Source organism: Megachile rotundata, chromosome 8, assembly GCF_050947335.1.
Source record: "Megachile rotundata isolate GNS110a chromosome 8, iyMegRotu1, whole genome shotgun sequence".
In the NCBI taxonomy this organism is placed as follows: Eukaryota; Metazoa; Arthropoda; class Insecta; order Hymenoptera; family Megachilidae; genus Megachile; species Megachile rotundata.
The window spans coordinates 17,389,929-17,404,700 of NC_134990.1; the positions used below are offsets into that span (position 1 = coordinate 17,389,929).

The 14,772-nt window shown below is 37.0% G+C and overlaps 3 protein-coding genes across 8 annotated transcripts in view; 1 reads left to right on the forward strand and 2 right to left on the reverse strand.

Annotated features, from left to right (window-relative positions):
- The first annotated feature begins 982 nt into the window (after positions 1-982).
- On the forward strand, positions 983-13,313 carry LOC100880975 (cilia- and flagella-associated protein 74). Its single transcript, XM_076534483.1, has 21 exons — positions 983-1,085; positions 1,154-1,214; positions 1,274-1,534; positions 1,608-1,814; positions 1,884-2,000; positions 2,076-2,284; positions 2,367-2,554; positions 2,612-2,814; positions 2,871-2,994; positions 3,051-3,204; positions 3,258-3,391; positions 3,448-3,703; positions 3,787-4,016; positions 4,082-4,245; positions 4,384-4,675; positions 4,747-5,059; positions 5,133-5,265; positions 7,206-7,358; positions 10,238-10,540; positions 12,742-12,812; positions 13,202-13,313. Exons 3-21 carry the CDS (start codon positions 1,334-1,336, stop codon positions 13,311-13,313), a joined length of 3,564 nt encoding a protein of 1,187 aa, XP_076390598.1. The 5' UTR covers positions 983-1,085; positions 1,154-1,214; positions 1,274-1,333.
- LOC143264966 (ciliary microtubule-associated protein 2) lies at positions 5,281-7,441 on the reverse strand. Its single transcript, XM_076534281.1, has 6 exons — positions 6,776-7,441; positions 6,460-6,695; positions 6,258-6,396; positions 6,077-6,159; positions 5,848-5,995; positions 5,281-5,676 (listed from the first exon to the last, which is right to left on the reverse strand). The coding sequence occupies exons 1-6, from the start codon at positions 7,003-7,005 to the stop codon at positions 5,367-5,369; spliced, it is 1,146 nt and encodes a 381-aa protein (XP_076390396.1). The 5' UTR covers positions 7,006-7,441; the 3' UTR covers positions 5,281-5,366.
- The window catches only part of LOC100880751 (QRFP-like peptide receptor), a 36,855-nt gene continuing 32,697 nt past the window's right edge, over positions 10,615-14,772 (reverse strand). For 3 of the 6 annotated variants that reach the window (XM_012283954.2, XM_076534280.1, XM_076534279.1), the window contains exons 9-11: positions 14,591-14,752; positions 14,417-14,452; positions 10,650-13,764 (exon numbers count right to left, since the gene is read on the reverse strand). In XM_012283954.2, the coding sequence (XP_012139344.1) occupies positions 13,755-13,764; positions 14,417-14,452; positions 14,591-14,752 (208 nt within the window). In that variant the 3' untranslated portion in view covers positions 10,650-13,754. Of the gene's footprint in view, positions 13,765-14,291; positions 14,453-14,590; positions 14,753-14,772 lie in introns of all 6 variants that reach the window. The other 3 variants (XR_001095832.2, XM_012283955.2, XM_012283957.2) reach the window with 3 other exon arrangements.

Here is a 14,772-nt window from a genome sequence, read left to right on the forward strand (position 1 = left end):
TGGAGTGAAAAGGTTCAAAGTTCGAAGCACGAGTATAAATTATGCATTCGGTGCAGCATGTATAATGGTACGGTGCATCTCAAAGGTTTCTGTTACGATTTCATTTGATACGAAATATCTCGCAGTTTCAAGAAACCACGGACAAAAAAAAAGTTCCAGGATATTTACCCGAGGGCAGATCAATTTCAAGAGATTTCAAGAATAATTTGTACTTGCAGAAAAATAACTCAACGATGTCAAACATATTTATTTGTTTCTAATTATACTTTAGAAAGAACCTTCGATTATTCCTCGCTCTTTTTTTTCCACGTTACAGCCGATGTGTTGGCAAGAATCACGAAATATTAAAATATGGCAATAACGAAGAAAAAGGTAACTAAGATGTTTCTCAAATTATATGTGTTTGTTTAAAGATCTTTTCTTCGAAAGAACTGTACCTACCCTTTGGATGAAAAGACATTAGCACGGCTCGAAAGAGAAGCTCTGCAAACCTTGAAAGGTAAAATTTCGTATTTAAAAGACTGAAAAAATATTAATTTCTATTGCACTTCAAGGTCTGTTAACGTTAAGAATTTGCAGAGGGTTTTGTAAAAAAAGAGCTTCGGAATCACGAAAGAAAGGACAAGATGGAACCGAAAAGGTTAGAGTATCAAAAATTGTCTACTTAACATATTTGAATTAATTTAATTTATATACACCAGGAAGCCGAGACAAAAGAATCGAAGGAAATTGTTAAACCTACCGGTAAACTAAATATCTTATTACTTATCGAGCATTTGACAAATCTATTGGAACGTTCTCTTAAACGTAGGTTATAAATGTGCAAAGGCATTGATATTAAAAACGCTGCGATCGATAAGGGAGAAGCAGAGAAGAGAAGCATTTACGAATCAGTACAAAAGATGGAAGTTTTACACTTCTTTAATTAAACTAAAGGTATCATCGATTATAATGATTAAATAATAAATTGAAAGGAACAACTAAACATTTTAGACCAATCTACTGAATCAAAAATGGGATTACTGTTGCCATTTGAAAGAGAGGACAATTATTCGAGAAAGCAAACGTCTAGAAACTATTGAAAGGTATATCAAATGAAATATTAAGGAGATTGTTAATAAAATACGCAGTTCTTGAAGATTACTATTTACAGATTGAGATGGGAATACAACGTTGACGCAACTGTACCTCCGGATTCTATAATTTTTGACAAAGTTAGTTTCTATTCGTATGTTGACAATTTTTAAAAACTAATTTACGCAATAAAAAACAGATTTTGAGATATAAACGAGAAAGAAGGAAGCAAATAAAACTTCGAAAAGAAAGAACGATTATGATCATCGAGAGGATAACAAAGGAAATGATCAATGGAATTCGAATGCACAAAAGACCTGCAGACATTCGTGTTATAAAAAAGATGAGAGAGACAAAATTTGAAATATATGATGAAGAGAGTTCTACAGAAATTCATTTCGAAGAAGCTCAAAACGAGGAAGAAGATTCAGACAATCGATTAAAAAATATCGCTATAACCGTAAAGTATATTCGAATGAAATGTCAATTATTAATAAAAAAAGCGAAGTTAATATTGCATTAAAAACTCATAGGAAATCACAGACAAATCGGTAAAGAAAAATGTGACAGAAGGACAGAAAAGCACTAAATCTAAACACGAATCGGTTAAGGACTCGATTAAAAGTGAACACATTGATAAAAATCTTACAATTGCAGCAAGAAAAAGAACTGAGTCGGTGCAGAAACTTTATCCAGAAGATACTTGTTTCTTCGCAACTCCGAGCACGGTCATTTTCGATGTAAATTTGCTAATTTTTTTTAAATTTCTGAGTGTCATAAAATGATAATATAGCACGCTTTTCAATCAGGATTTCAAAGTGAACAAGGTATATAACAAGAAAGTAACGATCACGAACAAAACGACAAAGTGGGCGTACCTCAGATTTCATGAAGTGTACACTGACGTTTGGGAACCTGTTGTGGAGGTTTTACGATCATAATTGTTTGTTTGATTTTAAAATAAATAAAGTAAATGGAGTAAACGATCGTTCGAAAAACAGATTGACATCATCGATGCCGCGAAAGTCAAACCTGGTCTACACGTAACAGTAAATGTGAAATTTTCACCTGTCAACGATGAGAAAGTGACAGCAGAGATTTCTTTTCTCACTCTGAATCCCGACCATCCGAACACTTTCCACAAATTTCGTGTTCCCGTTCGGTGCACACCAGAGAGTCCCGTGCCTATCGTGGATCCTAGGGAATTGAAGTAAAAGAAAATTAAGAGCGTCGCTTAAGAAAATTCGTTGGCAATGTTCGGCCGATTAAAATAAATAATTACCTGAGAACAGATTTCCCTCGGCTCCGATTTGGAAATATAACGATTCAAAGTTTAAGGAAAAGGCTCTTACTATCTCTAACGAAGGTAGAAAACCGTTTTCGATCTTGATCGGAGAAAGAAAAGATTCCCACGATTGTTTTCTCTGGTTCTTCGACGAAGGGGAAGTGCAAACTGCAAGATCGTCCATTTTAGCCTCAGGTTTATATCAATATCCTAAATAGTTTAACTAATACTATCAGAAAATGTACCTTTCAGAAAAAGATTCAAATGTAGAAAACAATTCGGAAGAAGCTGAGAACGATTTGGACCGTAAGGAGTCTCAAAAAATGTATCAAATCGAGGTTCCTCCAAAATTTAAATGCACTTTAAGAATAACTTTTCAACCAAGATACATTGGTCTACATCACGAAGTCCTGGAAATCTATTTCTCCAGCAACGAATACATATTTAACAAGCAGGTATGATTAATCGTGAAAAATAATCGAATGAAAAGGAGTTACAATTTTGTGAATAGGACGTACCAATTTGGGCAGAAGTCACTGGATACGAAATTCATTTAGACCCACCCTGTGTTGATCTGGGCATCGTGATGATCGATTCTGACGTCCGTCAACAAAGTTTTAATATCGTTAACACTGGTATCGTTTAGTGTATGATTAAGATATGATATTGTAATTAAGAGTAACTATTGCAGCACGGTATGTCGTTGAGGTATCGATGAAGACTCCAAAACGTTTGGGATCTCAAGTAACAGTATATCCAAAATCGACGATCATACAACCTGAAACATTTTCTACGATTAGCGTGAGACTAATACCCGAATCGAGCATCGTCAGCTTGTCAAAACGGTATTGATATAAAAAATAGTTAAATAAGTGTCCACTGTTACAACTGTTTCCAGATTTTATGATCGAACGTCGAAGATGCTGGAGTTCCCGATTCGTGTTCAAATTCTAACTCGAGAATCGGAACAGCCACCGCCATTGATTTTGAAAGTTCTCGCCACTTTAACAACCTGTCAAAGTCTAGTTTTAGGTCAGTGTTCTTTTAATCCCCTATCTCGACTATTAGAACTTCGTAATTATTTGTAGAACCATCATACGTTGACTTGGGCCTCGTGTACACGCACGAATCAGTTAACACAGAATTATCGCTAACGAACAAGAGTTTATTGATTCAAGAATACGCGTTTTTTAATTTACCGCCGTTCATGGAAATTCATCCGAATCATGGCTTTGGAGCTATTTTACCCGGGGAAACTATCAACCTTCATTTAATTTATTCCGCTTGCTTGATGGATATTCCTGGCAACGAAATTGGAGCAAATGGCATGGCTGGCGAAAGAATGTTATTAAATTTTGGCATTCTCTTTACTCTTCAGTACCTACTGACAATAATTTCATACGTTTATTTCAATAAGCAATTATTAGATTTCAGGTACAAGTAGTATCATTGGCAGAACTCGCAGGGAGAAAAGGAAGAACACAATTAAATAAATTGAAAAATTTACAAAATGTACAATCTATGATTACAAGAAAATGCAACGGTCTCCCCCCGCCAATGTCTCTAAAATTAATAAACGAGACAGCTAATGATAATCACAGTAATCGAACAAAAGAAATGAACAATGACTTTACCGACAAAGAAAATTCGGACGAGGGTAAAACTAAATTACTTTGGAAAAAAGATTATGAATATACTGCACGTACAATTTTTGTATGTTAGATTACGAGGAGTCCGAAGACGCAACGACGGAGAAATCGTATCGTCTTCGTAAAAGAAAGAAGAAAAATGTGATGGATGTTCGCGTTTACATCGTGGACACGTTTTGCGAGTTAAGCGAACAAATCATCGAGTTTCCTGCCACACCTTGTGGCTCGTTTTCAATGGTAAATCAATTACTAATTTACTGAAGATTGATTCAACTCTTGTGTAACATAAAATTCTTCTTCTCCCCGAGCACTTTAGTCGTTTACACAAAAATGATGTTACGTTTGATTTCATTTAAAAAAACTTCGTAAACTTAGGTCTCTATCCATCTCAGAGGATTCAATGTGTCTTCTTATCCTCACTGCACTTGTGGAATAGTGAAGAATCAAGTTAAAGAATTCACAGCTCGATTCAAGTTTAAATCCTCCTCCGACCAAATGGAGGTTGTACCTCCACATGGTGTTTTGTACAGTAACCAGTATATTCAGGTAAATTTTATCTTCAAACCAAGATTGCCTCAAAACGTGGTCTTCGATAGAGATAACAAATTGAAGATAGATATCGAAGAAGAAAAAAAATTCACTAAAGACGATAAGTCCGTAAAAAAAGGTAATCGAAAAATATACAGTATAATCTCGATGAGAGAAAATGTAGCTACCTAATTTCTGATTTCTAAAAAGGAAAAGCTTCGAAGAAAGCTTCGAAGAAAAAGGAAAGCTCGGAAGAACAGAAAGAGCAAATAAATGAATTACCCAGTGAAATAGATCCATTAGAAACTCTTGAACCATCTATTTCCACGATTTTCGTAACGTGCGTTATCGACCTGGAGACGAGAGATAATAAAAATCACAACGAACTGCTGTTCGCAAAATTAATTTGTCCGGTTACAAAGCCAGACATTATAATTTTGAAGGGGCATGAAATTGATTTTGGATCGACAGGAATTGGTCTCTCTTCGAGACAATTGCTGTTCGTTAAAAATATTTCCACCAGGTATAAAATTCTATTTATCAAATAAAATTGCTTCTAATCTCAATTTGTTAACAGAAATGTTTGCCTTCGTTAGGAGCGTAAAGGTGGACGTTAGTTTACTGGATCCATACGGACCATTTTTCATCCCGCCAGGTAAAATTGTCGAAACTGGTTCTATTTTGAAGCTTCCTGTTACATATCGGCCCACTCAAGAGGGACAGGAAGAAGTAGGCCATATATAAATTTAACTTACGCTACCTTTTATTTCGTAAAACACACCGAGTAGGTAGAAAGGTCTTTATTTGAGAAATTAGCATTTCTCGAGAAACTAGAAAGCATTGTACGTAGGGATAACAATGAAATTTGTTCGAGGTGCTTTGCTTTTGAAGACAAAGGTCCACCCATGCCCTTTGATGATATCTTTGCCCTTGATATTGTATCTTCCTGGACCAGGTTGAGTATCCGTCAAAATGACTGGCCTAACAAACTCTACGTTCATGTCGAAAGGATAATTCTTCGCGTTTTTCGGTTTTCTCGGGGATTTAGGATCATAGTGGCCAGGTCCCGGGTGTTTCGGATCCTTGTAACACAAGGCTATATCTTGCAACACCATTCTTATCCCTGGTACTTTGGGAAACCTAATTTTTATTAATCCTTTAATGCCAGCAAAATTTCTTTGCAAATTTAAATTACTATCCATACGATATTTAATTGTACACTATTGAATCCTCAAACGGTTTTCGTATATCGAATCGTAATATACCTCGTGAATGGAATTTACCTGGCGGCTATAAATTTAATGAGAATACCTTGGGCAGGTGATCCAACGTCCTTTAAAATAGTTCGACTTGTGCAACAGTTTGTCGAGTTCGCTTGGCAACAATTTAGGCCAGTCGCCGTTATCTTCCAATTTCGCGGTAGTAAGGTAGCTTTTGATGGTGCTACTGTCTCTCGGCCCTGAAAGAACGTCAAATAACAGAGAAAAATGACCAACAATCACTCTTTCGAGTATTGGTATTTCTTTTTTGTTCAAGAGACCTGTGAACAAATCGTAGGGACCTCTTTTCCCGGTGGTCTTCTTCAAAAAAGCTTCGATGGTATCTGGGTGCTTCACGTTATATCTATTGAAACGTGTTTTAAAATATTTACAACGAACGTTTCGACACTTCCTCAAAGAAATTCTAAGTTTTCAACAAATCTAAAGTATAAAAATGCCTACAAATTGCATGGCAAGGACCAGCTTTTGGAAACCCTACGAAATCTAGGCTGCAGACCATCGTATTCGAAAGTGGGTATACGAGACAAACCCTCCTGTCTTCTTTTATCTATGTAATAATAAGGATTCTTCCTCGTGTATCCTAAAACGAACGAATAAAATCGTCAGTAAAATACTTTGCAAAATCAACGCTGAAAGATATCACCAGGTCCAGGGATTTCAGGGATGGAATCAAGTTTAAATAAAGGGACTGTTCCAAATCCAACATCTGTTCGAACGGTTTTACAAGATTTTTTCAAAATATCATCGGGCCATTGAATAATCTCGTGCGTTCCTGGACCACGTCCTGTTCTCATCAGGTTTCTTTGCGTTACATATTTCTCCAAAAGTCTTCCCCCCATGGTTGCAGAAAATTCTTCTACTTCCAGCTCCCTCTTCCAGCTGGTTCGTGAAAAATTTTCCTCCAAAATTGGTACACGAAGAAAAGTAGGAAAAATTGTTAGGTAAAAATTTATGTTTACTCTCTGGCGACTGATTTGCATTTAAGGCGCGGAATATCGTAAGTTCCCACAGGAGGTGCATCCGATTTGCTCGCATAAAATTTTGGATGCAATCCAATCTTAGCGTCGCGTTCCGAACTGCTGTTGAACGGTGGCCGAGGTTTCTTCTCTCGAGGAATTAAACACTGACATCGCCATTTACACCCGCATTTACATAGCTTAAAAGTCTGCGTCTTGTATTCGCACGGCATTCTGACTTTTTGCCCCTTGCTTGAGTACAAAATTGAGAAGGTTGAGATGTTAACGAGTACAAGAAAAGGTTAGTAACCAGGTTCGATCGTAACCAGGCACGTTGGAGTCGATTTTTCGCATTTATTTTGTACACAAATTTTCGAAGACATTAATTTGTTAAATGGATGAGTATCCACGATATATTTATTTATGAATTCAGGAATATTTCGAAGTGGGTAGTCCTGAAACGAGAACAAGATGGCGTCTAAGAGTCGCAGGATGCGGAGTGGTGCCATCTTATGTCGTGAAACCTAAATTTGGAGTCGCCCGTTACGAAGTTATCGGTGATGAACCGGTAGAACTGAAGATGGCTGTACGTTCACTAGTCGTTATAAATATTCTCCAAATTGTTATAATTTAATATCGTATAAAGATTAAGTAATCGACAAACCTACAAAATCTAAAGTCGAGATATCAACAGATAGTAGGAACACTGTAAGTGCAAAATAATTCTATCAACAGACGATAAAACACTTCCCTGCTATTATCTATAAAGTCTATCTTATCATCTCTTTGATCTTTATTGAAGAAACATGTACTAAAAAGACGAAACATTTATTGGACAACATATTTCATTACAATATTAAATTTCACGAGTACATAATTCAAATTATTGCCTTGAGCGATAGAATCTTTCAATATTAACGATTGATTAAATTTCTAAAGTTCTCCTGGATTCAGATTGCGCAGTGTTATCAAAACGCGCAGAATGATAAGAGCAACTAATCACTTAAACAGGTCGAATTAGGAGACAGGGTACGGTGGACGCGTTTGAATAATTTAATCCTGAAAATGCAATCACTAACAGGATAATAGTAATTAGATCCTGTAAACGTATGAAAGGATCGTTACAAGATTAATTAGAGAATCGACACGCGAGAGCACACTAATTATCCACAGTAATGCGACGAATTAATTGAGAAGCATTATCTTTCATTTCATCTTATCGATCGACGATTATGCCACGCGTTGAACTATAACAGTCTGCAAATTTTAGTGACGCTGTTCAGCTACGGTTCTCCCCAATATTTACCTTTCGTTGCGATCGTTCGTTTGCTCGATTAAGCGCTCTTGAAAAACTAATTTAAACAGAAGTAATTACTTTCTCTTTAAACTACTTTTTCCCAACATTTCACAGATTTAATCTGTTAACCATAAAATTATATGAAACAAAAAGAATAGAAAAGGATAGATGTACACAGACGAGAGATAAAACTTTATTTCCGGAAAATTACAGTATAAAGTCGAGTCACGACGTAAAAAACACCGGTGTTTGCTCTTTCCAGATTTAAGCAGGTTTTTCGCTTATCAAGTTTATAGCTTACACGCGATCCCACGACGTTGTTGAGTAAGATAAAATCGTGTTTCGTATTGCCTGAAACTCACGTACCGAATGAAGATCCTTAGGCCACAAGGGACGCAGATAGAGCTATCGGCATCCGTCGTTTCTTCACACCCCTTTACGATACTTGCCCTAGGCGATTTACAATATTTTACCAGCGAAACCACGAATCTTTTGATGGAGCATCCTCGTCTCTTTTGTTGAACTTTGTATATCCGATGTGCTTTGCTTAAAGCACGACCGGTTTGCTCAAGATAAAATTGAAACCTACGATAACGAGGGATCATTGCTAGTCTTCGTATAAGTCCCTGTAAAGATGACGTTAACGAGAAGCTGCCATACTTCGCGTCGTGTCAAATAAATAAATCTCATTTATTTTTCGTCGATAACGATGCTAGAGATATCGATGTTATTATAGTAATTAAAATGTAGGAACCCATTTCAGAGAGATTATAAGATAAAAGGACATCCATGAAAATCCGACCACGCTTCCTAGTACGATCGATTAATAAGCTGCTTCGATATTGTGTCGTCCTGTTTCATTTTATTTACGTTCCGCTATAATCCATCCTGTTAATTAAAATAAGGTCGCACTTAATCGCTCTTGAAAGTTCATCTCTGAAATTCGAACTAGTAAATTTCCTGTCAATTGAGCTCGTTATTTTCACTGTCTTGAAACTTTGAGCATCCTCCGTTCGATCTGCTTAAACACCACCAACTTCCGGCCCTTTAACCCTCAAAGTAACCACACGAGAATTTCATCTGAACAATTTCCGCTCGTGGTTTCACCATGGACAAAGCTGCAATGCGATCGAGCGAAAGATCTTACAAAAAAACTTGATCTAGGCAAAATAATAACTAGCTTATCGACATCGGGGGATGATCACGGTAGGTTAGCAACATTGGAAATTGCGAACTGAAAGTTCAATCAACGCGGCAGAAAATTGAACGGGTTCGATGAATAAATTTTACGGTGAAATATTTAACAAAGGTTTCGAATAAATTTGGTACATGACGAGGTTAAACTCGAATGATAAATCATTTCATTTATATGCACGGAATATGGTAGTGATTTTATCACGACTGATTGTAGAGGATAGAGGTGCGATTGATATTTGAATACCTCGGATAGTAAATACGTCGTGACAATTTCTCGCCGATAACCAGTTCGTTAAATTAAGTATTGAAAGATGCAGTTACACAGAAATTGCATTACAGTTAAATTCCTTGGGCATTCGTTCCCTACTTCCCTTCATTTCACTTTAAAATGAAATTCAGCAGCCTCCTTACTCGCATAATGAAAGCTGCTTCATTTGACAGATGTCCTGAATGGATAGACAAAACCAGTCAAAGAACTTTCAGTCTTTGGTAGCACGCTGATGGTAATAACTTAATTAACTCGATGATAAATTACTACATCTTTGTCAATTCAGTGATACGAGAGATCTAAGGCAAACGAATCGAGGAATTTCAACCATCGGTGCGCGAGAATGCACACCATTTGCACATCCGTGCATCGCGACTTCCAAGACAGTTCTTGGTCTTTGTTCTAAAACACGTCTCTTGATATGCATAGAATACGTTGTCGTACAAACTTTCTTAACGTACATCACGAACATAGAAATTCCAAGATGACACATTTCTCTAGCTTATTCGTTTCAAACAAACTGAATTAAGAACCAAGAAACTACCTTGCTAGTCTTCTTGTTTTTTCCTCCTTTTTCTTATAAAAATTTTACCCTCAATTTGAATTCTGTCAGACTCTTACTACTACTGAAATACTAATTGTACCATTGACAAGGTAATAAGATGAAATAGTAAGCTTCTGTTTGCTTATCACGGGTTTTCAGATACAAAACACCGGAACTTGCCCCTTGATATTTCAACTATGCATAATTGACGTGCTCGAAGGTAATATTCCGCGGGAGCAACAAGAATCTCCAGATGAACCGAAGAAAGGTAAAAAGAAAAAAACAGTGGACGGTGGTGGCGATAGAAGTTCATCGAGAAAAGCGGAATTTAGAGATAATCTACAACCGCAGGAAGCATCGGCGATATTTGGCGAGAATTTGAAGCAATCTCCCAATCGTCGCTACTTTTCTTTCGGGAATTTGGATGAAAATATGCAGTTAATTGTTCACGAAAACAAAAAGGTATTCTATATTTAACCAGATTCGAAATATCTGCAAATCCAATAGAGATTTATATATGAAATTAAATTCCATCGTTTGATCAACGTCTTTTATCGCATATTTCATACTCTACAAAAGAACGGTTTATAATAGCTGACATTAGGACAAAACATAGTAGAATCGAGCAATAGAAAACAAGTAAAAATATTACATCGATTTTAGAAAAAGAAAAATGGTTGAAAAGATAATTTCTGAAGAAACTCTCCACTTACAAATTTACATTACCACTTTTTCTTTTTCCCTTTCCGAGTTAAAATGTATCGAATTCACCAATATCCGAATGTTTACACGATTGGAAAGCTGAAGCAAACTTTGAAAACTTTTTCCTTCCGTTCACAGGCGGAATTTATCGTTCGATTTCAATTGCGAAACGAAGAGAAAATAAGTGAAGATAAAAACACCGAAGTGATATCAAAGAAAGGGAAAAAATCGCAAAAATCAATGAAACAGGAGGAGAACGAGAAATTAAATTACTATTACGTAGCTCTGTTGAAATTAATGCTTGGAAGCTCAATCAGCGTACACGACTTCGTAATGATATGCTCGACAAAATAGACACTTATCCGTTTTTGCTCGAATCCGATAAATTTCATTAAACTTCGGGGATAATTCTGCTTGTTACTTGTGCACGCTCATTGATCCAATCAATTTCTACGAATATTATTTCGATAACATTTCGTTTTATTCCGTTCAACATTCTGCGATCATACGAAATGCAAGGAAAGTTCGTCGTGACGATCGAATTTTAAGTATTCATCCGCAATTTGTAGGAAACGTGATTCGAGAGTTGATCAGAAATTCAGAACAACTGGAACATCAATCGAATTATTTATGCGGTTTCCTTGAACTTTTTTTGGTGTTACAGAATTTATTTATACAAGCAATTCGCGGTAAAACGGAAAAATTTCTAATACAACTCACTTTCGCCACCGATATTACCAGGCTTTAGATTTGTAAATTTTAGATTCCTGTTTATACAATTATTACAACAATATTTATAATAGTCATACTTACTAAGAGTTCGCTAAAGAAACGGCACAACGTCGATCGATGTACCTTTAAGAGTTTATTCGTATATTTACATGCGAATGTCCACGTAAAAATCGAATACGCTTCCGCGTAATCGTCACCGATGTAAAAACGAATTACAAAGAAAGCTGATAAAAGGTCTAAAAAAATCGAGCTTACGGAATAACAGTTTGTTCGTTGAGAAAAAAATCGGCTCGCAATAAAGCGTTGAGTCGCAAACGCTCGCGACGTGCACTGTTTTAACAGAATAAAAATTCACGCACAGACACACACGGTTCTCACAATAACACGCAAACTATACGTAGATTCAACGAATTCGTAATTAATGCGAACGGAAGCTTGTCGATCGATCGGCGAGCTTCATTAAGCATCGCCATCGTTCTCGCATCGCTTAATTAGTCAACTAATTGAGCCGTCGTCGCGTGTCAGAAGAATCTTACAAAAAAATGCTCTCGGACGAAACGTTTTCTTGCATCGTTTCTTACTGTTCCTGTTACGGATGTAACACAGATATAATCAGAGATAAATACGAAAGATTTTCTCTTCTGTCGTATTCTAAGTATTCGCTATTCTAACGATACACCGACAAAAGCACGATTTCGAAAATTCTTCGTCTAGAATGAATATATAGAGTAAAATGCCCGAGGAATTTCCACAGAATTTCCTCGAGTACTGGAATTTGTCTTACGTCACTGCAAACGTGTCGTGTTATAAGCGATAAAAGCTACAATTCTCGTTTCTTTTTTTTTTATCTGAGGGGTACACAGATTGACGTAGAAATATTATATGTTTCTCTGTCAGTCGATTAGCGATTTTTTTCCCCATTTCATGAAAACCATTCGAGATTTTCATTGATAAGCTATTAACACTTAACTCTGATTCAGGATTATCGACCTATTCTGCGAATTACTGATCATTACAGCACGGCATCAAGATAAACGGTACGAGGTATAATCCTATTATCCCGTACGTTAATTTTTGCACAGTTACGCCACTGTCGAAAATCTCGAGTGTCGATTATATTTAAAATACTCCAAAACAGGAGAATACTGAATAAATTCATATGTACAAATACATGTTTCACAATCAATTACATCGAATACTAGAAAAGATACTATTTCTTCTTTTTGTAGGAACAGCTGGAAAGATTTACCTCGAAAGATTCAAAGAGTGTACATCATTTCTTATTTCCTACGCTTACAAAGTAAGAAACGCCTAAGTGGACCTATTTACTACTTAAAATATGGAAAAGATTTCGCTAATTGTTTCATTCGAGCCCATCGTCGAATCTTTCTCATCGAATTTATCGAATATGCATCGATTCAAGATTTTTGCTGGATCCTTTCCTACAATCGTAGAGAGTACAAATTTTCACGCACACGTAAATCGATTAAATTTCTGTCGCGTGGACGAATAATCACATAAATCTTTCATAAATGATTATTTACTCGATGAACAGGTTTCTGTTTACGTCCAGAAAAATGGTTAACACCTTGTCACAAAAACGATCATAAAGTTCCTTTAAACGAATCGGTATCCCGTTCGATGTTCGAGTCAACAAATGTTCTTAATTTATGAGTGTTTGTATTGCAGTTGGGAGCAACAGTACAGAACAGTGATGGACAACTATGCCCGCGAGGTACACGGACATGCAAGCAGTGCGTATTCACGAGCACTGGAGAGTAATCTGAATTTCTTAACTTGAAAGTACTATATTTCTCAATTTCAATGCGTGGATGTCCGTCAACTCAACATTGCAGACATCGTGCACGCTGATATCCGTGAGCTCTTTGTCGGGCACGTATTCCGCCCATCACTGTTTTTGGAGTTGCTTTCTAAGCGAGAACAGACAGAGAAAAAGAAGAAAAATCTCTTCCCGTTCCACTACCTCGACTATGAAACATATTTTTGAGACGCGTGGAATTCACAAAAGAGAGCGTTTTTGCACAATTTACACGAACGTTCTTGAAGATAATCGGCTTGAGTGTCGTGGAGAAATGTGGTCTTCCTGGGTTGGAATCTCGGGCAAAAAAAAACAGTTTTCTCAGGATGGCGCTGGCCTCTTGTTCTCCTTCGGCACTGCTGTTACCGCGGTTTTTTTACCTGTGAAAAGCTGCCTCGACGTGGGCCGGCCACGACGAAAAAATCAAGTCCATCTGAAAAAGCAAACGCGGTGGAAAGGGTCGAAATAGAAAATGGAAATGGTTCGCGAGATACATATTTCAACGTTCCACCGACGCGACGAAAGGGTGCGAAGCCAATACTCGAGATCGATATCGAGCTATCAATTCTTTAAACGTTACGAACACTTGGTACGGGTTAATTTTTCTCCGTTATCTGATTACATATATCGATATAACGCGAATTAACCAAGCTGCCACTTATAAAGATAAGTAATTTCGAAACTCGTAACAATGTTCTGAAAATTGAATCCTTACGACAGAATTTCATTACGCGAATTCGTGAAGCATGCTACTAAACGGCAAGTGCGCGTAAATTTTACGAACATCGAGTTTTTTCTACCGACTTCTCGGAAGCTTCGAAAGAAGCCTGACGGTCGGAAGAGAACGAAACTGATGTTAATTAAATTAAAAGAAAACAGAAGAAAGTAAGATTCGTACTAACATATTGCGAATAAAAATATTGAGTTAATCGAACAAATATATAGAAGAAAAATACAGACCATCCAAGGCAGAGGAACGACGACAGAAATAAATGTTTTTTGATCAGCAAATTACACGACTAAACGAACGCATACAATGCATTTTTTTGCGGTGTATATGATTTACTGGCGTGCACAGTACCTACCGCCTCAGGGTATCATACATATTTATCCATATCAATCTGAAATTCAAAATAGTGATTCTTCGGCTACGCCTGCTGCGTTCCTCGTTATGTTAAGCAGCAAAAGACAGAAGCAAAGTGAAATAAAAAATAAAGAAAAATAAGGCGAGAATAGGCGTGCTATCACGGGTCGCGTACCTGACACTGGTCGTCCTGGTTTGGCTGAGGCTAGGATGCCTCTTCACCGGGGCCCTGTAACCTCTTCTGGGACAACAGATCCACCAACCACCGCAAGCCGCGGATAAGAAACTCTCCCTGAAGTGCTTCGACATAAATCCATAGATGATCGGATTTATGCAACTGAAATTCAACGTTTTTCC

Excerpts from the sequence above, each read along its gene's own strand:
- LOC143264966 (XM_076534281.1), bottom strand. The coding sequence starts at position 7,005 with ATGCCGTGCGAATACAAGACGCAGACTTTTAAGCTATGTAAATGCGGG. Across the intron at positions 6,160-6,257 it reads TGGTCCTTGCCATGCAATTT|ATATAACGTGAAGCACCCAG; the intron begins GTAGGCATTTTT and ends ACGTTTCAATAG. Across the intron at positions 5,996-6,076 it reads TCCCTACGATTTGTTCACAG|GGCCGAGAGACAGTAGCACC; the intron begins GTCTCTTGAACA and ends ACGTTCTTTCAG.
- LOC100880975 (XM_076534483.1), top strand. The coding sequence starts at position 1,334 with ATGATCATCGAGAGGATAACAAAGGAAATGATCAATGGAATTCGAATG. Across the intron at positions 3,205-3,257 it reads ATCGTCAGCTTGTCAAAACG|ATTTTATGATCGAACGTCGA; the intron begins GTATTGATATAA and ends AACTGTTTCCAG. Across the intron at positions 4,676-4,746 it reads CGATAAGTCCGTAAAAAAAG|GAAAAGCTTCGAAGAAAGCT; the intron begins GTAATCGAAAAA and ends ATTTCTAAAAAG.